Source organism: Melanerpes formicivorus, unplaced genomic scaffold (assembly GCF_026170545.1).
Source record: "Melanerpes formicivorus ecotype bairdi unplaced genomic scaffold, bMelFor1.0.p_v2 SCAF_50, whole genome shotgun sequence".
Classification (NCBI taxonomy): Eukaryota; Metazoa; Chordata; class Aves; order Piciformes; family Picidae; genus Melanerpes; species Melanerpes formicivorus.
Window position 1 is genome coordinate 1,469,946 of NW_027142402.1, and position 25,543 is coordinate 1,495,488.

At 42.7% G+C, this 25,543-nt stretch overlaps 1 protein-coding gene across 1 annotated transcript in view; it reads right to left on the reverse strand.

The window, feature by feature from the left end:
- Nucleotides 1–25,543, reverse strand: part of ASCC3 (activating signal cointegrator 1 complex subunit 3) — a 144,730-nt gene that overhangs the window by 50,776 nt on the left and 68,411 nt on the right. Inside the window, exons 18-30 of the mRNA XM_068160441.1 lie at nt 24,709–24,873; nt 23,765–23,851; nt 20,424–20,600; nt 17,258–17,483; nt 15,673–15,827; nt 13,831–13,929; nt 13,176–13,344; nt 10,728–10,948; nt 9,549–9,634; nt 9,160–9,326; nt 8,873–9,018; nt 8,646–8,766; nt 6,291–6,433 (exon numbers count right to left, since the gene is read on the reverse strand). Of these exons, the coding sequence (XP_068016542.1) occupies nt 6,291–6,433; nt 8,646–8,766; nt 8,873–9,018; nt 9,160–9,326; nt 9,549–9,634; nt 10,728–10,948; nt 13,176–13,344; nt 13,831–13,929; nt 15,673–15,827; nt 17,258–17,483; nt 20,424–20,600; nt 23,765–23,851; nt 24,709–24,873 (1,962 nt within the window). The remainder of the gene's footprint in view (nt 1–6,290; nt 6,434–8,645; nt 8,767–8,872; nt 9,019–9,159; nt 9,327–9,548; nt 9,635–10,727; nt 10,949–13,175; nt 13,345–13,830; nt 13,930–15,672; nt 15,828–17,257; nt 17,484–20,423; nt 20,601–23,764; nt 23,852–24,708; nt 24,874–25,543) is intronic.

Consider the following 25,543-nt stretch of genomic DNA (forward strand, 5'->3'; position numbering starts at 1 on the left):
AAAATATTTATTGCAGAAAATACTATTAGTATTAACAAAAAGAAAAGGTGGTTTCTTTGGTTTCTTTCTATATTTTCTGTTCTCATCTCTGAAGGAGACAGATTTTCCTCCAGCTAGTAAGTAGCCATTTTCTTTGTTCCTGCACACATGTAAACTGTTGAACCATTTACTTTAAGCTAATAGAACTTTTTTCCCCCCTTTTTGTATTTTAAATTTATTATACTTAAAAAGCTTTTGTAGAAAGATAGGATTCCATTTAAGTAGATACATTACCCTGTGCCTGAAATACATTCCAGTCAGAGTATAATTCAGCAAGTTGATGACAATGCTGGCTCCAAAAGAAAGGAGGAGACCAGATTGGACAAGAATGAGCTAACAGATTGTGCAGCCCAATTCTGTCCCTTTGAGTGTGATATATTGTTTCAAGATGCTAAAAACCCCTACTTTCTCAAAGCATATCTGTTGGGCTGGTTTTCCCATTTTCACAGAATCCTCATTATTAGGACTCTGTACTCTTTTCAAAGCACGTCAGACTCAGACCATATGCCACTGAATAATGCTTATCAATTGTCTCCAATGCCCAATAGAAGAAAGATGTTGCCAAACAAAAGGATCGGGAAAGTTATGAAGTCTAGGACAAAAATAATTACATCTTTCACATCTGCTGCAGATGTGAAGTGAAATAAAACCAGCTCCTTCTTATAACTAAATGTTCATTTATTTATATATATATATATATATATATATATATATAGATATATTTTAATTGCACTCTATTGGGCCATAAAAACAGCATCTCGTAGAAGGAAGTTGAACTTCTAGAGTGAGGGAAGCAAATAGGAATCATTCTTGGGCCACCTTAGTTTTGGTCTTGGGCAGCTTCCTGATCTTTAAAGGCAAAGAGAAAAAAAAATATACATCACCTTACAGAATTATTTTGGTCCTTGGGTACCTTCCTGAGGGTTAAAGGGAGGGAAAAAAAATGCTTATAAAATTGCTTTCGTTCTTGGGTACCTTCCTGAGGGTTAAAGGTAAGAAGAAAACTGCTTATAAAATTACTTCTGTTCTTGGGTACCTTCCTGATCTTTAAAGGTAGGAAGAAAAATGCTTATAAAATTACTTTTGTTCTTGGGTACCTTCCTGAGGGTTAAAGGTAGGAAGAAAAATGCTTATAAAATTACTTTTGTTCTTGGGTACCTTCCTGAGGGTTAAAGGTAGGAAGAAAACTGCTTATAAAATTACTTCTGTTCTTGGGTACCTTCCTGAGGGTTAAAGGTAGGAAGAAAAATGCTTATAAAATTACTTTTGTTCTTTGGTACCTTCCTGATCTTTAAAGGCAGAAAATAAAAATTCATCTTACAGAGTTATTTTAAAAATCATCTTAAAAAAGAAAAAAGGTTTTTGTTCCTGGGTACCTCTGTGATGTTTAAAGGCATAAAAAAAAACCCCTACCATATTATACACTGATTTTTGTCCCTGGGTACCTTTGTGGTGTTTAAAGGCAGAAAACCCCCCCACCATATTATACACTGATTTTTGTGCCTGGGTTTGTACCCTCCTAGATCTCTAAAGGTTAAAAATAAAATATCACCTTATAAAATTACTTTTGTTCTTGGGTACCTTCCTGAACTTTAAAGGCATTAAAAAACACCCCATCATCTCATAAAATGATTTTTGTCCCTGGGTACCTTTGTGATGTTTAAAGGCAGAAAACCCCCCACCATATTACACACTGATTTCTGTCCCTGGATACCTTTGTGATGCTTAAAGGCAGAAAACCCCCCACCATATTACACAATGATTTCCGTCCCTGGGTACCTTTGTGATGTTTAAAGGCAGGGGGGAAAAATAAAAATCATCTTACAGAGTTATTTTTGTTCTTGGGCACCTCCCTGATCTTTAAAGGCAGAAAAAAAGATAATCAGAAGAGTTATTTTTGTTCTTGAGTACCTTCAGGATCTTTCAAAGCAAAACCAAACAACAAAGGAAAGAGTCTTGCAGTACTATTTTAGCTCTTGGGCATCTTCCTGGTCTTGAAAGGCAAAACCAAAATCATCGTATAAAATTATTTCCGATGCAGAGTGGAATCTATCCTCAGACTCCTGAACTTCCCCATGTGACCAAGATGCCCAAAACACCTCAGACAAGACTGCTCAAGGAACATTTGAAAATCCAATCTTCTCCTAAAGACAGCAATATTGGTAACACAGACCAGATTCTGCTGGGCCTGGTTTATAGCACGGCATTACCTCAGAACAATAACGTGGAGGTAATAGGTTATGTGATTTAAAGGTTAGAGAGGGAAAGGTAAGCTTTGGGCTTTCCAGGAATTCTTGGGATTCTTATTTTTTAATTATGATTTGATAATTTAAATGTTTTGCACATTTTTGGTGTTGTGGTTGCTTGATTTTATTTGCTTGCCTGGCATTTGGTTTTGATGTGTATGTTTTGGTTGGTTGGTTGGTTGGTTTGGCTTTGGTTGGGTTTTTGGGTTGGGGATTTTTTTGGTGTTTTTTTGGGGGTGGGGTGGGTATAGTTTTGTATTTTGTTTTGGTTTTGTTTGCTTTGTTCTTCAGCAAAGCAGACCCCATCTACATGGCAAAAGGTAATTCAGATTCGTGAATGTGTCTACATATTTCCACAGGGCATGCAAACACAGACACAAACCCAGCAGCAGCTCACACATCTTATAAACCTTCACAGCTCTAAAATTCCAGAATCAAGAAGGGCCTGATCCTAGTGGAGGGTCATAGAATGGCTCAGGTTGGAAGGGACCTCAGAGATCATCTCCTCCAACCTCCACACCATGGGCAGCGACACCTCTCAACTAGACTCAGCTGCTCAAGACCTCTTTCAGCCTGGCCTTAAACACCCCCAGGCAGGAGGCAGCCACAGCCTCCCTGGGCAGCCTGTGCCAGAGTCTCACCACCCTCATACTGAAGAAATTCTTCCCCAGCTCCAGTCTAACCCTGCTCTGCCTCAACTTCAAACCATTCCTCCTTGTCCAGTCTCTAGACACCCTCAGGATGTCTCTCTGCAGCCTTTCTGCAGGATCCCTTCAGGTCCTGGCAGGCAGCTCTAAGGTCCCCCTGGAGCCTTCTCTTCTCCAGGCTGAACACCCCCAGCTCCCACAGCCTGTCCTCATAGCAGAGGCACTCCAGTCCTTGGATCATCTTTGTGGCCTCCTCTGGACTTGCTCCAGCAGCACTGTGTGCTCCTTCTTCTGGGGACACGGACTGAACTGGACATGGCCTTGAGTTCAGTGGAAGGTGGCTGTTGCCTGGGATGGATGCTGTTGAACATGCCAGTAGGTATGTTTGTGCTAAAGGACTTCAGTTATTTCTAGAGGTTTAGTAAAGAATAGCCTTAACAAGATGCAGCTGGGGAAATGATGTACAAAGCAGAATGCAAACCCCCTTGTGGTTGAAGTTCAAGCTGGGTAGATGGGTACAGCTCTGCTCTGGCCCTGCACTGCAGAAATATAAACAAAATAATGCAAGCATCTGGCCAGAGAATGGATTTCTTTCAAAACCTCTCAACAACCCCAAGAAGAAAACACCCTGCCTGGCTGCTGGTGAGAACTGCACTCCAACTTCAAACAGTAAGCAAGAAATACTACTTTGTACTTTTGTTTTAGGTCAGAGAAGAAAAAGCAGGAAAAACATTAGAGAAAAATGAATAAACTGAAAACTCGATTCTAATAAATTATGTTGTAAAAAGCCTGCAACATCTGCTGCCACCACAGATGGAGATGCACTTTCTGAAGGGGAAGGACTGGTTCCTCTTTAGCTCCTAATGCAGAGCTGATCTTACCAAGCTTTCCATCACAAACTGGTGGCACTCTCTGTTTCCAAAAGGATAATCTCAGCTGTTGTCCCTTTCAACAAGCTGAGTAATGGGAGCTTGAATGTGACAGGCCTGGCTGACAGCTCCAGAGGAGAATTTAAGCTAGAAAGTCTAGATTTAAAAATCATCTCATGATTATACAAAACTCAGGGCAAGCATAGAGGTGTTTGGGGGTTCATTCCCTTTTTCATTTGCCTGTTATCTGACAGGTTGGATGAGGCCTTGAGCAACATGCTCCAGTGGGAAGTGTCCCTGCTCATGGCAGGGCAGGTGGAACTAGATGATCTTCAAGGTCCCTTCCAACTTAAACCATTCTGTGAATGAATCTGTGAATACTGTGAAGAGAAAGAGTCTGGGACTTCGTCAACAGAACCCTTCACATGCTGCAAAGGAGAGCCTGCTTTGGCACTGCTGCTACAGGGAGAAGGTCTACAGAGAAGAAGAAGGAAGCTAAGATGATGACACAGCTGATTAGCAGGCAACAAAGATCCAGTACTGGTCTGTCCCACCAGATCCAGTACTGGTCTGTCCCACCAGATCCAGTACTGGTCTGTCCCACCTGATCCAGTACTGGTCTCTCCCACCAGATCCAGTACTGGTCTGTCCCACCAGATCCAGTACTGGTCTCTCCCACCAGATCCAGTACTGGTCTGTCCCACCAGATCCAGTACTGGTCTGTCCCACCAGATCCAGTACTGGTCTCTCCCACAGTGCAATCACACCCCCACAATGCTTGAGTCTTTCTGTTACCAGCACAGTGAAGTTGCCATCCTGGGTAAGAGAGAAGAATCCCTTTCAGTGCCTGCAAGAACCTGTGCCTACCTCAGTGTCAGCCTTCCAGATGTTTTCCTGGATGGCACTGCTTACAGCAGTTTAAAGAAGCCTCATGAAGTGTGCCCACATGAAAGCTGACACAAACATAGACTAACATTTGTCCCTCATGTACCAAACTCACTCACACCAGGAAACAAAACAACCCAGTGGATTCTCAAAGGAATCTGATGTCAGCCAGAATTAGTATCACACACATAGGGCTGAATGAAGGGGGAAGAAAGGCCTGCTGTGGAGCTTGGGAATTCTGTGCATGCTCATTTGTGCAAAATCTCTCAGATCTCAGCAAACTCCACAATTAACAATCACAAATATTTTGAAAATAAAGTCACTTTTCTCTGTGTTCCCCCCGAAGGAAGACTGGCTGGCAAAAAAAGCACCATGCAAAACTGTCAGGCAACAAGAAATATTGCTTAAAGGCAACAAAAAATATTGCTTAAAGACAACAACAATTTTGTTCTCCTAAGTGGTCCCTTTTTATCCCATATGGAATTAAGAAACACTGGAAGTAGTTGGGTATTTAAGACAGGGAATACCTGGAGGGATTTTAGCAGGGAATACCTACTAAGTGCTTGCTACTAAAGGAATTATTCACTACTTTTAGTACTTTAAAATGCTGCAGCAATATGGAAAGGATTTTGTCTATTTCACTTGGTCCAAGGCTAACATTAATATCACCTGAAGACAATATTTTTATTCTTTTAAGAAATCATTGTGGGTCAGGCATTCATAGAATCAGGGAATGGTTTGGGTTGAAAGGGACCTCCAAGATCATCCAGTTCCAACCCCCCTGACACGGGCAGGGACACCTCCCACCAGCCCAGGTTGCTCAAGACCTTGTCCAACCACAGCCTCCCTGGGCAACCTGTTCCAATGTCTCGCCACCCTCACTGGAAAGAATTTCATCCTAAACCTTCAGTCTAAATCTGCCCTTCTCAAGCTTCAAACCAATCCCTTCTCATCCTATCACTACAATCCCTTGCAAAATTCCCTCCTCAGCTCTCCTGTAGCCTCTTTCAGCTACTGGAAGGCTGCTCCAAGGTCTCCCTGGAGCCTTCTCTTCTCCATGCTGAACAGCCCCAACTCTCCCAGCCTGTCCCCACAGGGGAGGTTCTCCAGCCCTCTGATCGTCTTGGTGGCCTCCTCTGGACCCACTCCAGCAGTTCCCTGTTCCTCTTAGCTCAGCAGCAGACACTGTGTATGCAGCACTACTGCAGCTTTGTACCCCGTTTCAATGTCAAATGAAACTCAGGCTAATCAAGCTCATTTAAAACACAAAACTACAAACTGCTCCCATAATTACCTAAAGAAACCTCCACTTGAAGCTGTGAGTGCTTCAAACACAACTGTGTTCTGCATAATAGTGGTAAGAGACAACAACTTGGGCCTTAATCCTCAGTCTTCCACATTTACATAATGAGAATGGAGTAACTTGGTAGGTCCAAATGTTCAGCTTGTTAATTCAAACACAAATGGTATGCAAATCTTATTAAACTAATAAATGCAAAGTCTGCTTGTCCTTGCTGCCTCCTCTTTCAAAGCCTTCACAGGTTACAAACAAACATCAATAAAGCAGAAGCAAAGCAGAAATCATGCAGGTAAAATGCCTCTACCTCTCTCTCATCCATCTTCAGCCACTGTTTGGGATCATCCTCGGTGGCCAGGAAAGCGATCAGGTCCAAGGCAGTCAGCCTGGTCTGGCGTCTGGAGGAGACAAAGATGAGGACAGGCTTGGCTGGAGAGTGGCTCCTAATGGCTGTTGAGGAAAAGAGAACCTGGGAATTAGGCCTCTTAAAGACAAAAATTAGAGTTTTTCTTGCAGCTCCTAGAGAGCTGACAGACCTCTCAGCAGGGGTCTGTATAGCTATGCATAGAGTCCTAGCATGGGTTGAGTTGGAAGGGACCTTAAAGATCATCCAGTTCCAACCCCCTGCAATGGGCAGGGACACCTCCCACTAGAGAAGGCTGCTCAAGGTCCCATCCAATCTGGCTTCAATCCCCTCCAGGAGGGTAGATCCACAACCTCCCTGGGCAACCTGTTCCAGTGTCTCACTGAAGGGAATATGAGTCCCAAACCACCTGTGGTTAATCTTTCAAAAGGACGACAGTAGAAGGAGGTTAAATGACATAATGTGGATCACAACAGACAACTGAGGGGAGCCAGACAGCTTCTCTGAAGCAAGGAACATCTAACTATGCTTAGCTGAGTGCCAACTAATTTCCCTTACTACTTCAGGGATCATTGCCAGCACATCAAGAGAAGCAGTTAGGGAAAAGAACCTCCACCAAAACACCACAAACCCGGACAAGCTTTCTAGACTTCAGAGCTTGTGAATTCCTCTACCTCAGCCTAGTAAGTTATGTTTTTTCTACCCTATTGGGATATGCTGTCCCAAGGTAAGATTCATCAAGGTCCAGAACTTGCTTTCTGCCTAACCCAGAGCTCAGACACTGCCTGCAAAGCATCACTTCCATCTACCAGAACCTGAAAAGGCACAAAAAGGCAGGAAGTGACTTTTCAAGAGCTGTTGTGAATGTGGGGATGAAGGTACAAAAGCACTTTGTTTCTGTTGTTTATTAATTAGTCTGACACAATCGAACCAATTATGGTTTAGTACTTGGAAAACAAGCATTTTCTTGCTCAGCCCATGTTTGAAAAGCTTGAGAGTGGAGAAAAAAGTGTTCTGGTCTCAGGAGTAAGTACTGCAATGGAAATGCTCCAACAACCTTGACTGTATCACAACGAACAAGTGGGGGGGGGGAAAGGCCCTCAGTAAATCAGCTGTGTACAGATTCCCCAGCATCAACCACCACTAGGACCAGAAACAGGTGTCTGCAGAACTTCAGATGCTCTCAACCTCTTCTAATCCATTTGTGTGTTTTCTCATTTCATTCTCATTCCAGTGATTAAATTCCTGCCTGGTCCATTTCGGACAACTCCACTGCCACACACTGTCCCCTAGCTCACGATGACTGCCCCAGCCTGAGCTCCTGCATGTCCACACACCACAGAGTCGTGGAATTACTGAGAAAGGATAAGCCATGTGCATTTAGACCATGTGCCAATGTATCTATAGATTTTGAAAGGCCCAGCATCTAATGGATTTTTGTTTCTTCAGGAACAGGTGTGGCAAAGCAGCCCGAGGCAGATTTATTGTTCATTAGTGTTTTTGTACAATGCTCTTGCCGAGGTGTAAATAATCTTGAGCTGTCGAGATGGGTCTCTAGTCCACAATCAATACTTTGGCTTCTGTCATAAGGCTAATTAAAGCAGCTAAAAAGTCACCTCACAAATGGCACCTCACAATCGACAGCGCTTCACAGGGCAGAATTTATCTGGGAGGTTATTTTTAATGGGGATAATAAATATTCCTTATGTAACCAAAACAGAACACGCTCCAACAACATACCAGAGGCTTTCCTAAATCCATCCTGCTTGCCAGGTTGGTTAAGAATAAAGAATTGGAAGCAGAAGCATATCTGGATGCACTACAAATTTGGAATTTTATGGTTATTGCTTTCAAAGTAGAATTATAGGAGGCTAGCCTGCCTTGCAACTTCTGTTCACAATTCTTTTTCCTGCTTACACCCAGTGGCCCACATGAAAATGCCACAGCAGATCAGTGATAGGGATGGCTTTAGTTTAGTGCTTTCTACATCTCAAACATTTCTGCTCAAAGATTTCTTTAGGGTGTCAAACTCTAACAGAAAACACATTTTATTGCCCCTTCATTAGCACTAATTTCACTCTTCTGCTCTAAACCCACTACATTCCTCAGCTCCATGATACATTTGCAACACACTTTCTGCTTCAGACATAGCTTTGGGCCATCAGCAGAGCAGATTCCTCCTATATGCACCAAGAGGAACACGTGGTGTAAATGTGCTGCAGATGAGCTCTGTAGCGTGCTCAAAGCCTCTTTTTTGGTCAGTCCCAGAAGGGAAAGGCCCAGGAGCTGGTTGCTTACCCTGGAACGCAGGTTTGTTCATGCTGGCCATGCGGGGACAGTAATGCTGGCCAGGGAAGCCCTGGATGTGCACCTCCAGGGGAACAGGGCGCACGGAGGGTCGGAAGTTGAACAGCCCCATCTAGGAGAAAACATTTGCTGCAGGTTTAACCTTGAATTTGCTCACAAACTGCTGCTCTGGGTTAGTGCAGCACTTACATGCCCATCTTCTCAAACATTCTTCCTACCTGATTAATATTTAGCCAGTCAGCAAGGTCTCTGGCATTGGCTAAAGCAGTGGATAAACCAACAACTCTCACAGGCTTCTCCGTGTGAGATGAAATGAAGTTGGTTCGAGAGACGATGACTTCCAACACTGGGCCTCTCTCATCCCCTAGTAAATGAAAAATCCATGGAAAAAAACCAGAGAGAAAGAAAAGGTTCAGATGTCTAAAAGCATACTCATGTCCCAAGTACCAGCACACTGCTTCCAACTCTGCAACAATCATAAGCAGAACCAACAGAACACGCTCACCTAGCAGATGGATCTCATCGATGATAAGAATGGAAACCTTCTGGACATAGCTTCTGTTCTGCCAGCTTCTGCTGACACCATCCCACTTCTCTGGGGTAGTAACAATCAGGTCAGCTTGGGCAATAGCTCTCATATCTGGAGTCACATCTCCTGTCAACTCTACAACCCTGTAATCAAGAAAGATCTCAGCTTTATAAGGCTCTAGAGCATCAACACTTTCAAACTTCAACTGCTGAGCATTAACTCTTGGAGAAGAAAGAGAATGAAACAAACCCACGTTGGTTCTGGGCAAATGCTTCCCAGAGGATTGTCTGAAGTAAATAAACCCGCCTCTGCCTTCCTAGCGAGTACCACAGACACACCAAGCACCAGTCCTTAGCAAAACTTACTTTTTACCGAGTTTTTCTTCAATCCTAACTTTCCAGTCCTCAATCCTCTCCCGAACGAGGGCTTTCAAGGGTGCGATGTACACAGCCTGCCAGAGAAATGTCACCAAGCCAGGAGTTAAACCTTAATTAATTTAGAGTTAAACCTTAATTAATTTAGACAACGACTATGTTCCATGACTTTGTCCTTAGGTACCTTTCAATAAAGATTGCTTGTTTTGAGTTCTTTAAATGACCTACAACAGGGCTCTCTTTCAGACAGAGTTAAGATTTGAAAAGACTTCTTTGTTTCCTGAACCACTGAAGAAGCAAATCAATAAATATCAATTTATTGAACTGGACCTATTTATCACACCATGTAAATATCAACATTGATCATAGATTTAGATAAAGAATACAAAGTTAAATAGTATAAAATGTATAGGAATATAAAATTAAATTAACATAGAAATAAATTAGCATAGAAATAAATTAACATAGAAATAAATTGACATAGAAATAAAGTTGCATGAAAATAAATTTACATAAAATAAATTTACATAAAAATAAATTTATATAGACATTATATAATGTCATTAATTTTATAACATTTGCAGAACAGAAACAATTACAATTTCAAGTAAGAAGCAGAATTTTCAAATACTCCTCAGAATTTCACAGAATCATCAGCGTTTCAAATTCTAACATCCCAGAACAGAAACAATCAGAATTTCAGAGAATCATCAGGATTTTCAAACACTGATCAGCAGTTCAAATTCTAATAATCAGGATCTTCAAATCCTAATCAGGATTTTCAAATCCTAATCAGGATTTCAAATCCCAGACCAGAAAGAATCAGACCTTCAAACAAGAGCAATTAATTGCAGTTTCTTTGTTTAAACGAGACAGAGCCTCTCTCTCTCTGTGCTGGTTGCACTCACTGCTGCTAGGAGAAGGAGACTGAAGCAAGGCATTCAGGTCAGTACAGGAGAGGAGATCCAGGATGCTTCTGTGGCATGCTTTTAGATTTAACTCTCATTGCACACAGAGTAACAGATGAAGCTGAAATAAAGCCCCAATGCACAGAGTGCAGGACCGTTCTGTATCCAGACAGGTACCAAGTGGGGAAAGCACAGCTGAGCTCCCCACGGCTTTTGTCTTGCTGAACACAAGATGCTTCCAGTAACAACCTATGTTACCAACCTTTGATGTGGGATACTTGTTAAACACTCTAAAGATGGCAAGTTCAGCTGCAACTGTTTTCCCAGAACCTGTAGGTGCTCCAAGGAGGACGTTGCAGTCAGTGTGATAAAGTGTATGAAATATCTGGGTCTGGATAGGGTTGAAGTGGGTGAATTTGTACAGGGCTTCGTATTCTGGGTGTCCCAAGGCTGTGATAGGCAAAGGCTGAAGATCTAGAAGCTCTGAAAACACAAAATAATCAGAAGTGCATAACAAGAACTGCCAGGACATAACATTTACTATGCAGATAAAGGTATTAGATAGTTACTATGAAGATGAGATACAGTCTTCAGTGGAGAGGAACTCACATCTAGCTGAGGATGCCCCCTGCTTACTGCAGAGGGGGTTGGACCCACTTCAGAGGTCCCTTCCAACCCAGACCATTCTATGATTCTACACTGCAAATTGTTTCACTTAATTCCTGCTATGACACAGAGTCCACCTTTGGGTCACTGTTAACTTTGATAGGACTAACAGAACAATTGTACATCTCAGAAGTATTTCTGCAAGCACTGCTGTCAGTGTTCTGACAGTGAGGAACCAGCCACTTGCAGAAATTCAGCTCTTTTCTGAAAGCTGTTTCCTTTTTACCCAGTTGCAGCAAGTCCTACGCTCACTCTATTAGATTAGAAGTATGTTCAGCTTCTTATGAGAACAGAATGTGGGGCTGGAAGACAGCAGAGTCTCTGCATTTCAGATTCAAGCATAAAATCTGTTTAAGAAGGAAGGATTCTTTGGAGTTTCTGAGTTGATGGAGTAATACAAATCAGATGAGTCCAACTAAATTTTGCATCTAGTCCTTTAAACATGTAATTGAAGACACCATCTTAATAAACAAACAAACAGCCTTTCAATATAGGCTCCTCAATGCATCTCCAGGGCATCTGCTATCCAAACAAATGGAGATTGTGGAATTTGGAAGATGATATATATAACCAGATTGGATTTGGAATCCTACCAAATTAAGGAGACTGCAGTGATTCTGCTATGCAGATGCTTGCTTTGAAGTTTGGTGATTTTTTTGGGGGGTTCTTTTTTTGGTGTGTGTGTGTATGTGGCTGGAGGACTCATTGCCTTTTCAGGGTGCTTCACATGAAGGTATGATATGGGAACCATAAAATCTACTGAGGCAATGATGCCTAATATTCTTCACATGCTTTTCACTGATACCTTATGGCTGTTTTATCCTTCCCACTCAAACTGTGATTTCTTGGGCTCTGTTGAGGAGAAAGAAGGGCTTTTTTGGTGGGGTTTTGCCTAGCAGAGCCTCTACGTACTTCATTGTTGAGTGGAAACCAGATGGGAATTGAAATCAATTACCATAAATCCTAGAGGCTCCATAACTGGTGATGTGTAAATATCTTTCTGTTTCTTCTGAATAGTAGTCAGTGATCAGTCAATTAGATAAAAAGGTTACACATGCTCTTCCAGACAGCCTAGGTACAGTGTAACAATAGCTAAACACTTCACAAACACATGTGAATTTATGCATGCCAGAGGACAACACCGTGTGAGGAGGGAGGCTTTCTGAGAGCACCCCCTCCACAGGCTGCTGGCTGAGCCAAATGTAATTACAGAGGAAAGGTTTTACAATGACATCAGGCACAATGAATGTGTAAAGCAATTTATGGATCCAGAAATAAGAAAGAAAAAAAAGAGGCAGCAAAACACAAACATATGGCTCCTGTGCCAAGTGCTACAAGGGGAGCAGGGAGGGGGAAGGCCAGGACTCGATCAGCAGTGCTGGGTTGAAAGTGATGATGTTTGGGAGTGGAATGGTGCTTGCTAGGATGGATTTATTTCAGTGAAAATAGTAAAATGGTTCATTGAGAAGCTGGAGCGTGCCAGAGAGGGGCAACCAAGTTGGTGAAGGGTCTGGAGAACAGGGCTGGTGAGGAGCAGCTGAGGGAACTGAGGGTGTTTAGTGTGGAGAAGAGGAGGCTGAGGGAGACCTCATTGCTCTCTACAGCTCCCTAAGAGGAGGCTGGAGTGAGATGGGGGTTGGTCTCTTCTCCCTAGTGTCAGGTGATAGAAGGAGAGGAAATGGCCTTGAACACCTCCAGGTGGGGGGCACCCACAACCTCCCTGGGCAACCTGTTCCAGTGTCTCACCACCCTCACTCTAAAGAATTTCTTCCTAATCTCCAGTCTCCATCTGCCCTCCTTAAGATTCAACCCTTGCCTCTCATCCTATCACTACAAGCCCTTGTGAAAAAAAATCCCTTCTCAGCTTTCTGGCAGGCCCCTTTTGTAGAGAGCTTTAAAGTCAGTGAAGAAATGGTCTCAGTAATACAAACACATCAATGCTTTTTGGTGATGAAGCAGTGGTTAAGAGATCTGTTGCACTATCATAAGGAAAAATCAATATGAACAAGATGAATGAAACCCAAATGACCCCATTGGGAGTTACCTGTGTGGGGTGGATGTCTCTCTGGAAGAATCAAGTGTTGAAAATTTATGATGCATACAGCCTCTGCTCCTAACCATCTATCAGAGACAGCTCGGATGTAATATTGAGAAGGGAGAGGTTCAAAAATTGGGATTGTGAACACCAGCTGCTGAGGCTCTTTAGTAATGACCTAAGGCAAATGTGTAGAGAAGAATTACTGCACAGACAAATCAGTACCTTGAAACAGCAGAGGCTGCCTCCACAAGCATTACCAAGAGAAAGCAATCAACAATGTGTTCAACTCCACCTGCAAAATTTCCATGCCTTTATGAAATATTTCACCACTGGGAATGGGTTTTGTTTGCATGGGCTTCAAACAGTAAGAACGAAGCTGGCTCTTCAACTTTTTTTCTTTAGCAAATAAAACTAGTACAGTATTGTGTTGTGTTGGCTTTTTTCTCACTTGGAAATAACTGTTCCACCAAAGGAGGAGGAAAAGGGACAGCTGAGATTAGAGAACATCTCTGTGGAAGTCCAAGCTTCCTACGTACATCTGAAACCGAAAGCTGTCTTTCTGACCTGAAAAGCTGCCTAGGTCAAAAGACTTTGACTTTCAAACCTGCATCCACCAACTCCAGTTTTGTGTTGCTGGGAGATTCTGAACAAACCCCATTACCTGCTTTTTCTGAATGATGAAGTACTCTGAATGATAAATGTGATCATTAGCAGGGTCTTCTACCCAGATCCACCAGGGCTCTCCAACAGTGCCATGTACCTTGAAGGGGAGAGAAAAGCTTTGTTACAGATTCAATGAGCTCCCCTAGATGTGTGGGGATGTCTGACAACTTTCTGAATGATGTAGGCTTACAAAGGAATACAGGAACAGAGTAACCAGAGGTAAGAGCAGTATAGCACTTGCAATGAGATCAGTCTGCTCAGAGGTTATGTTCCAAGAAGAATCTGGTTAAAGCTGCTTACAAAGAGACTGAGCTCCCAGAATTTTCTCCAGGCTCCAAAAAAAGGATTCCTCCTTTTTATCCTTTTTTTTCCTCCTTGTACTTCAGTCTTTGGGTCCTGTACAGAGCAGAATCTTTTGCTATCCCCTGCTCATTCTTCATTCTCTTAGGAAAAAATGGACACTGAATTGTGACTTTCCTCTTGTCACTTCTTCTCCTCCAGAAAGACAGAGTAAGTGGATTCTGAAGGCTGGAATGTAGGTGTTGCTACAGGTGAAGTCAGAAAAGCACAGACAGAGCTGTCTCTGGTGATTCCCATACCATCTGGCAACACTTTATTCCATCCTAGATTTTTGTTTGCTTTCTTGTCTGTCCTGTTTTGCAGAGCCAGCCAGAAAGTATAGCTAGGTGAGATGCTCTGTAAAGAGCTTTGTTCCTTGCATGCTGGGAAACATAGAGTCCATTCAAATCTTTCTCTAATAAATCCAGGTAGGAACCAAAAGTTAACTTTCTGTATTTTGATTGTTAATCTCCTGATCATAAGTTTCACTGGGTAAAACTTCCAAAACAAAAGCAAAACCCTTTAGGCAGGGGAATGTAGATTCTCAAATCATCTGGAAAAGAGCTCTAATTGAGTTGTGGTTAAGGTGTATTTGTCACCTAAAGGATTAAAAAATGAATTTCTGAAGACAGGAACAGATACTCCACATCCACAGCCACACCCACACCCACATCCACACCCACATCCACATCCACATCCACACCCACACCCACCTCTCAGCATAACTCATCTGAAGTGTAAATCTAAGTGTTAAAACAGAAAGCCGTGCCTGCCTGGTGGAATCTCTCTGCCTCCTTCCTGCAGGAAGCTTCAGAAGTAGCAGCAACAACACAATGCCCCCACGTGGAGACCTGGATTTCATTTGGGTTTATCTCCCATCTCTTTCTGATGAACAGATTCCAGCTCACAGGGCATGGGGTCGTTCGCAATGTGCAGCTCACACAGCTCCTTTCACATGCATTTGCACCATAAACCAGAGATGAGTTTAATCCCAAACACATCACAGTTTGTCTGCTCAGACAAGACCCAACAGAAAATAGGCACTGATGTTGGGAATGTACAGCTGTAAAGCCATTGAGCAAGAGCAAGGGGACTTGGCATACATCAGCTGCACGTGAAGGCTTTGATTCCTGCGTTTGACATTCAGCCCTAGCTCTGAGAGCCAGCTGGGTCTTCCTGTTTCTTGTTTCTCCTTTTTGGGCATACAACTCAAATCTGTGTGTGACTACAACTACCCTTCAGGGGAAGCACTTGCTTCAAGATGTTCTAAAGAGTGCAGCCCTGTCACAATTCATGGGAACAAAAAGATGATTTTTGGAGTTCCGCCTCCTATGCAAGTTGGACAAGGTCATTCTGGGCCTGGTAGCAAATCTGCTTTCTAGCTAAAATAAACACTGCCCCCCGCCCCATCCAAACAGCTCCAGACTCCCTGTGATCAGCTCCTTCACTGAAGCTAAATCAATGCTTCCTGACCTTCCTCCACCTCCTTGATTTCCTTTACCTGATCATTCCAGGTGAAGTCGGGAGAGATGTTCAGCCGCACTCGGAGCACCGTGCGGGTGATTGGCTGAATGGTTGCTTCCATGATGATGGAGGGGATTTGATGGACACACTGCTTCACCTTTAACCCAATCTTCACATGATGCAGCATATGACCTGCCAACAAAACATCAGCTGCTAACACATTTGCATTTCCAGGAACAAAAACCCCAACAGAAGGCTGACTTTCAGAGCGGCTGCGGAGCGCAGCGCTGGTGCTTGCTTGTTTTGCTCTCAGGTGTGTAAATGTCTAACTCTGCTGACCTGGCATGTCTGAGTATTTTGTAATACTTAACTGGAATTAGCAATTTAGAGCAGAGAAAAATCAGTAGTAACCCCCCTGCTGGCTAGAACTAAGGGTTTAGAACAACCATTAAGAATTCACACTGAATACACACTCTGTGGAGTTGGTTCCCTTTCCCTTCCTGACTGTTTGCCCAGGCTCTTACCAAGCCACCCAGCTCTTTTTTAAAGCATGAATATTGACCTTTTCCTTCCTCAAGGGCACACTTCTGAACTCCCACAATGCCTCCCTCTCCAATTCCTTCTCCAGTTCCTCCTTCTCCAATTCCTTCTAAAATTCCTCCTTCTACAATTTCTCCTCCAATTCCTTCTACAATTTCTCCTTCTACAATTCTTTCTCCTTCAGTTCCTTGCTCTCCAACTCCTCCTACACTTCCTTCCTCTCCATTTCCTTCTCCAATTGATCCTGCTGCAATTCCTCCTCCTCCAAATTCTTTCTCCAATTCTTTCTTCTACAATTTCTCCTCCAATTCCTTCTCCTAGAGTTCCTTGTTCACCAATTTCTCCTCCAATTCCTCCTTCTCCAATTCCTGTGTAGTGACTCAAAGCAGACAGAACCCTTTTTATAACACTGCATAAACCTGTTATGAACTCAAAAATGAGCTTAGAAACGAGCTCAGCTATGAGGTTAAGAGCTTAAGAATGTGTGCACCTCCTGAACACCTCACAGCAGCTCTGATCTCTCAGAACATGTCAGGGTGTAGCTGAGACAAAGGGAAAATTACATGTGGCAGTGGTTTTTGACTTGCTGTCACAGTCATGGTAACTAAGGCAATAAAGTGCTCACTGTTGAAAGTTGCTGGCATTTTTTATGCTAGCATTATGTGATTCCTGTGCACACCTTCCCATTCAAACAAAACCCCAAAGGAGGGAAAAAAGAGAAGAAATCCTAGGATTTGCATGCTGTGCAAAGGGAAAAGGTGACACAAACCTTTTCTTGCTATTGCATGAAATTCAGGAGCCAAACACCTTGAAATTGCTAATTATTGTATTTTCTATATTCCCTGGAGATGAGGAAGAAATTCTATCCAGTGAGGGTGGGGAGACACTGCAACAGGTTGCCCAGGCAGGTTGTGGATGTCCCCTCCCTGGGGGTGTTCAAGGCCAGGCTAGATGAGGCCCTGAGCAAGCTGGGCTGGTGGGAGGTGTGACCAGAGTGGGTGTGTGAGTGAATGTGAGACTCACTTCTACCTTGCCCAGGGATTCCTCACAGTTTAAGCAGAGCAGCACTGCTGACTTCTCACCTATTTCATCTTTTCTCATGTCCTTCATCTTGTCTATGGTGAGATTCTTCTCCTCCAGCTTCGAGAGGACCGATGGTGGCAGCACAGAGAACTGCCTCAAAGGGCTGACCCAGCCCCACAGCCTCTTGTCGATGACTTTGCTGAGGTTGAGGAGCCGATAGGTCATGGCAGGCCAGCGCTTCCTGAGGGCGATCTCGAAGAGAGCCCGAACAATGCGAGCTGCGTTCTGCAGGGGGAAAAGAAGCAAGCAGGAATGCTGCCACTCCCTCAAGCATGCCTTGCAAAATGAAAAGGATCCCATTGCCTCTCGTCTTGACAAACCAGCACAACAGATTTTTCTCTCACATTTCTTTCAAACACCCTTACCAAGCAGTTTGTTTCCATCCCTTCTCTAGTGGCAGAACTACCTCCGGACTGCCTGCAGAAAGGATGGTAGGAAACCAGCAGCAAATGAAGCTGTAGTGGCAGCTCTGCCATGGAATTTTCATCATGGTGACAGCAACATCAGGGAGTTCTACATTTATTGTGTCTTCTCACGTGCAGTGAGTGACAGGACATGAGGAAACAGGATCAAGTTGTGCCAAGGGAGGTGCAGGTTGGATACTGGGAAAGATTTCTTCTCAGCAAGGGTTCTCAGGCACTGGAACAGGCTGCCCAGGGAGGTGGTGGAGTCACCATCCCTGGAGGTACATAAAAAACACATGGATGTGGTGCTGAGGGAAGTGGTTCAGTGCTAGTGACTTAGCAGAGCAGTGGGATTGTGAGCTCTAGGGGAGTGGTTGGACTTGATGATCTCAGGGGTCTCTTCCAACCTCAAGAGTCCTGTGGTTCTAGGATTCAATCCCTTCTGAAACAAATGCATTTGCTGTACTTAACATCTCCCCCTTCTCCCCCTCTAGAACACACACCTGCAGCCTCTGTTTACGTGGGAAGCCAAGGTTTAATCTTTCCCCTCAGCTATGCTCCCACAACAGCATCCCATTTATCCCTGAATTCCACAGCATTTGCACAGAAGTTTCACAGCAGTGACTGTTTTGAACATGTTACTATCTTCTGAGACCAGCATCCAAGCAAACTGCATGAATCTGCTTTGGAAAATTCATCACAGAATGGTTCTGGTTAGAACAGAGCTTTAAGGTCATTGAGTCCAGCCATTAACCCAGCTCTGCCAGGTCACTACTAAACCATGGCCCTCAGCACCACATCTCCACGGCTTTGAAAAGCCTCCAGTGATAGGGACTCCACCACTGCCCTGGGCAGCTTGGGCCAGGCCTGGACAGCCCTCAAGGGAAAGAAACTGTTGCTCATGTCCAACCTGAACCTCCCTGGAGCATCTTGAGGCCATTTCAGTTATTAACATAAGCCTGAATGAGGTCAGCCCTATCCAGAAAACCTAAGTTACAATACTCCTGTTATAAAGTGATCAAGATCCACTATGAAATTGTGGGGGGTTGATGTGTTTTTGGTGGTATTTATGTTTTAACTCTGCCTGGATTAGCAGTTCTGTTCCTGATTCATTGAACAGAATGCAATCATCCTCTGCTTGGCTCTGCAATGCCAACAGGAACAAGAAAATAGAAGATGATTTAGTTGTGATAGGAAGCATATGTCCCTGAAGAAGCACATTTCTTTGACTTGTACAAGATGAATTGTTTTCTTAATAGTCACTATCCAATTAAAAAGAGAAAATCACAATCTGTACCACCAGTTCCACATGTACAGTTTGTGAAGATCTGAGAAGAAGGCCATGTTGCCTCACTAAAAGCTGAGGCAGACAAATAAAAGCAATTCTCTTGAAAGCAGAGATTAAAAGAATCACACTGAAAATGATCTTGCTGTGCAAGTACCACAGTGTTTTTTATGATGTGCATAATGATTGCAGAATTCCCTCCTTTCTACCCAGGCACGCTATGAAATGCAAACACTTCTCCAGAAGATGAGGTTAGGATGAAAATCTTGCTGGAGCATCTCCATGCTTTGGAATATTTAACTCTCAGCTGTAGCAGCAGCTCAATGCAATTTCACAATCCTTGCTTTCCAAGAGAAAGAATTTGGGAAGGGTGAGACAAAAATGATTCAGTGCTGCACATTCTTCTGTTGTTTTCTTTTCTTTTCAAAATCAGAAAAAAGAAGGAAAAATCCCCAAACCAGACACAAAGCAACCAACCAAACCAACCCCCCAAACACATGAAAAAGAGAAAAAGGGGGAAAACAAAGAGGGAAGCATAGGACAGGCTAAGTCTAGCAACAGGCCAAGGGGAAATGGTTTGTAGCTGAGGGGCAGCAGGGTTAGACTGGAGCTTGAGGAGAAGTTCTTCAGTGTGAGGGTGGTGAGACTCTGCAACAGGTTGCTCAGGAAGGTTGTGGATGCCTCCTCCCTGGAGTTGTTCAAGGCCAGGCTGGATGAGGCCTTGAGCAAGCTGGGCTGGTGGGAGGTGTCCCTGCAATGGCAGGGGGTTGGAACTGGATGACCTTTCCAGTTTCCTTCAAACCCAAACCATTCTAAGATGCATGAACTAAACATTCTATGCAACTATCAGCCACTCAGGTAGCAAATCAAGCCAACAAACCTCTCCATCTGTAAATGTGCATGATCATGCCTAGCAATAATAGCCCATCTTTGTGGTGTAAAGCAAGGGTTTGTGAGTAAACCAGGAATTAGTTAAGTGAATAACACACAAATTAGTGAAGTGATTAAAAGAGAAATCAGTTCTGTGAACAAAACACAAATTATTCATGTGACCAAGACACAGACTTGTGTTTTGCAGGATGAAGTATGAAAGTACACAAACCCATAAAACCCAGAGTGCAACAGTTTTCCAGATAATTTAGAAGCTATGATCAACTTTTCTGTGCACTCAGAGTTAATCAACATAACAGTGTTAATAAAAATACATGTAATGAATAGGAATAAATATAACAGGGGGCAACACAACCCAAAAGGACATTTACCATTAACAAAAACTGCAGCAGGTAGGATTTTGCAAGCCTTTTCTAACAGAACATGATGCCACACACATGCACACACACAAGGCTCTTATTTCTAACTGTATGTGAATTAAAATCGATATTAAAACCCCTGCAGATCAAAGCCTGCTTACAAAACATCTTGGAGTATGAAGACAGCAGAAGGCAGCAACAGCTATGTAAAAGCCACCAGCTTTACCTGTGCAACATATGCAGAGTCTGAAATAAGGGAGAAGCTGTCCATCTCCCCTCTGCTAATGTATGTCTGAAGGAGGATATTAATCTTTCCATAATTGTTTTCCACACCTCCTGGAGCAGGAAGTTCACAGAAATCATTCAGCAAGGTATCCAGTTCTTCTATTTCTTCTTCTCTCACCTACAACACAATTATACATTATGAAGAGGCTGCAGCAATTTGATCACAATTTGGGACACTGACATCAAATCTCCCTTCTAACACAGCTGCAGTACTTGAAAATGGAGTCTCTTGTTTTAAGGGGGGAAAAAATAAAGGGAGGGAAAAAAGCCTCCAAGCCACATCTTCCATGGTGTAGCTAATAGATGATAATTGAAACTATCTCAACAGGCACACAATTACATTTTATTATTCATCACCATCTATTAAGGTTGCCATTGACACACCAAAATTTGATATGCCACAAAAATTGAATCTTCTGACCCTACCATCCTTCATCTGATGAGATTTCATTTTTTATTTGACCAGAGTAAAACCTCTGTCCATCTGGATTAAGGCAATCTTGAATTAACATTAAATGTGCTCATTACAGTTCCACAGTTTGCATGTGGCATAATGCAGTTTTAACTCAAAACTCTGAAGTACTCTGATTCCTGATATTAAAATTTTCATTGTTAATAAGATTAAGTCTTAATATGAGTAAAGAAATATTCATATCTCTGGTTTGAATAATGCATAACATTTCCCATCCTAACTGATGACCCTCACATGGCAAACCCAGCATAAATCTACATATTCTTTGATTTACTGATGGTCTGAGAGAGTAAAATTTATTTAAAGAGGGTAAATGTTTGGTCCCTGCAGGGAGCCAGCTGAAAGGAATTTTCATGTGGACCTGACTACCTGACATACAAAAGACCCTAAGACAACTGGGTGAAAATCCCCAACTCTCCAGCTACTGCTCCTACAGGAAAGAAGAAGATGAAGGACACAACCCTGGTTTCAGGGGAATATTTTGCTCTGCTTACAGCAGCATTTTGGATATTTTTTTCCCGCTCTTGCATAGCACAGAAGAGGTCAAACCCTGATCTGGATTTCACAGAATAGAATCAAAGAACCACTAAGGCTGGAAAAGACCTTTAAGATTGAGTCCAACTGTGACTTAGCTATCTCAAAACAGAATTTCTGAAGGCATTGTGGAGCCATGATTCACATTTACAGTCTGTAGGCTCACATTTACAATTTGAAGGTTCACATTTACAACCTGTGGGTTCATATTTACTATTTTTAGGTTCATATTTACAACCTGCAGGTTCATATTTACTATTTTTAGGTTCATATTTACAACCTGTGGGTTCATATTTACTATTTTTAGGGTCACATTTACAACCTGTGGGTTCATATTTACTATTTTTAGCTTCACATTTACAACCTGTGGGTTCATATTTACTATTTTTAGGGTCACATTTACAACCTGTGGGCTCATATTTAAGAATGTGTAGCTTCATATTTACAAGTTTCAACTTCCCATTTGCAGTTTGTATCACAGAGAGGTGAAGCCTGAATTACCCTTGTGAAAAACAGTTACTAGTGTTAACATTCAGAGCAGCCCAGCAAATGAACCACAAAGAACCAGGGATGATTGTGCACTGATGCCCCACCACAAACATCTGAGAAAGCAAACCAGAACTGTGCTTTAGTCAAGGAACTGCTAACATTAAATAGAGAAACATATCCCACCATATTTTCCATATGCTTTCCTTTTAAGCATTTAATTACACTAAATTTAGACCTAGCAAAGCAACAGCATTATCATAAAAATCCTTCCAAAATGGAAAACCTTGCATGTGTCACTGTGCAACCTCACTGCTTCTTATCTTCTGTGAAAGAAGAGATTACAGCAAAGTGGGATTTCTCCATTAGGTAAAGGGATGGAAGTGCCCAGCCAGCGGGAGCAAATCTGTCAGGATGTAGATGGAGAGAGATTCACACTGCCAGCTCACAGAGCCAGGTGAACAAGAGCCAACTCTGCTCTGGAAGTTGTGTAATTGTGGTAAAATGGCAATGAGCCCAAGCTAATAAAGCCTGGGGAGTCTGGCTCACACCTCTATGAGATGGCAGCCTGGGCAAACAAGCTCCTGCTGGCTCGCAGTGCACGCACTGCCGTGTGCCCTGCCCGCACGGAGGTTGGAACTGAAGCGAGCACGAGAGTGCAGGAATCTTCCAGCCTGCATGACAGAACCTGTTGCAACTTTCGGGATTTCCAAGTTGAAAACAGATCACCAGAACTGATCACTCTGCTCATCTTTCTAGATCTCAAAGCTGAACATTATTTATCAAATCAGAATGTAATTGATCTTTGCAGCTGGCCTGGATGATCTTTGGAAACTGAAACTGTTCTATGGCTCTACGATTCTACCCTTCTGCTAATCCTTCTGGATTCCAAAGCTGAAAAGAATTTATCCTTCTGCTAATCCTTCTAGATTTCAAAGCTGAAAAGAATTGATTAGAATGTATTAAATCAGAATTTAATTTAATTTGACAGTTGGACTCAATGATCCTGGAGCCCTTTTCCAACTGAAACAATCCTATGGTTCTCTGATTCTATTATTCTGCTAATCCTTCTAGATTTCATAGCTGAAAGTGATTTATCCTTTTAGATTTCCAAATTGAAAAGAATTCATCCTTCTGCTAATCTTTCCAGATCTCCAAGCTGAAAACAATTTATCAGAATTCATTGAATCAGAATGTAATTTAATGTGACAGTTGGACTTGGTGACCTTTAGAGGTCTTGTCCCACCGAAACAATCCTATGGCTCTCTGATTCTATCCTTTTGTTAATCTTTCTAGATTTCCAAGTTGGAAATAATTGATCAGAATTTATCCTTCTGCTGGTGTCATTTTGTTCCTGGCACCAAGTATGTCACAGAATCAACTGCAGCGAGTCCTGCTGCGTTTCTGCTACAGCAAATTGCTCGGCGAGACAGCTAACAATGGTTTAAACTTCAAACAGGAAAAAACCGCTGCATGCCTGGCTGCACCAATCTAATGGACACTCATCTTCACCTGGTAATAATTGAGGAGATGGAAAGTTCTTAAAAGCATTTAAAAGGAATTCATAGAGATCCATAACTAGTTATTAAATGTGCACTGCAGTTCAGGCTGAGCTACACATAAATCTGAGGGAGTGCATATTACAGCTCTGGGCAATTATGGCTGCTGAGGGAACATTGTCTAATAGTGCATCATATTTAACAGAAATGGAGCCTGTGGTCACTGTTTGTGTAGAATTAAAGAAGTGTTTAGTTCTGAGACATTCTTTGTGTGAAAGGATAAAACTTTACCTTTATCTGTTCAAATTCTTCGGCTTTCGATACTATAGCGAAGATATCACCTTCTGTTTTATGAGCATCAAACAATTCATTGAAGGTCTAGTAAAAACAAAACCAATTGACACAGAAAATAAATGCAACAACAGCACAAAAGAAAGAAATGTGAATCAAGATTTTAGAGGGCATGTAAGCTTCACATGTAGTTAAGATACTGAAAGGCCAGAGCACTGCACTTAAACAGGAATGATTTCCACAGTGACTTCTCAGCCCCTGCAGAAAACCAGTTCCCTGAAAGCTGGGCATCTCAAAACCAAGAGCCATGCACTCTACAGCCCTTTCACAAACAGCTTAGGACATATGTGAGTGACCAAATATGTGGCACTCACGAGACACAGTGACAGTAAGCAGCCCAAAATTCTGAATGCTGAGTCTTCGCCTTTTATTCAAGATAAATGCTTATTTCCTACAAGAGGCAGGTTTGAAGATCAATGTGTGCATCAAATCAAGCTTCCAATACCCCTAAGCTTTGTGCTCTCCTTACAGCACAATCTGATCACAGTGCCAAAAGCTGTTTAAGGTTGGGAACCTGCTAGGATTTTCAGGCAGAAAAACTTATCTGTTATCAGACTCCGTGGTTGAACATGCTAACATGCACCAATGGCTGCACACACTGCTGAGGGCAAAATGTTTTTATAACACACCTAAAGGAAGGCAGAGACTACAGAAATCTCCAGTCTCACTCACACCAATCCTAAGCATTGCTTTGTGCATCCCTTCTTTTCCCCATTTCCTCTCCCCTGTTCCGGCAAACACGATTTGAAACGATACTGAACAAATCAGCTTCGTATTCTGCAATATCTTAGAACTATTTTAGGTCTGGATTCAAAAAGAAGGCCAAAAAAAATATTAAAAGAAAGAGAAAAAATCAATCCCAGAAGCAGAAGATGCTATTTTACCTCAATAGTGTTGTATTTAATATAGTAGTGGCTGGCAGTTCTGCCTAGATCCGTCGAAGCAAAGAAGCCGGTTCGCTCTTCAAAGCGAATCATGCGGGCTTTGTCCAGCTTTCTGCCAACTTCAATTACCAGCTGCTCTCGGTGCTTTTCTAGACTTGGGTCCATCTAGACATGAAACACACATTTATTTGTACAAAAGAAAGAAAGGAAGGGGAAAAACAAAGGTCTTAAATAAATTGTTTTACTGAGGTAATGCAGCCAGGCCAAGCTGGCAATCGAGTAAAACGAAGGTGAAGCTATTAAGTCAAGCCTTTGCTGAGGTCTCACTAAACAGTAGTTAAATTGACATTAATGACCACAAATGGGCTGTACAGGACTTCCTCTGTGTGGACAGCCTTGACCTTTTGTGCCCTAAAATAACTTTGGAATGTGGTGGGTGTCCATGGAGAGGGGAAAGGAGAATGAGTTTGCACCTTCTCGGCCCCACTGAGCAGCTGGGAAGAGCAACCCAGGAGGGCTATGCAGATAGATGGATTCTGGATGGGTAACACTGACTGCCAGCCAGGACACAGAGAGAATCTGGCACACTGCAACATTACCAAGGAACAATAAGATAGCAGTTATGAAAATGGGATACCTACAGCCAGAACAGAAGGAACAGAATGGCCTAAGTGAGACAATCTGTGGTTATGCCCTCATCTGGCATGATCCCATCCATACACTGCCTGTAACACATGGACTTGGAAATGTGAAACTGGCTGATCTAGAAACCAAGGGGCTGGCATGGTTTGGCTCCTACAGGAATGGCTAACACTCCACACTGATACAATTTGCT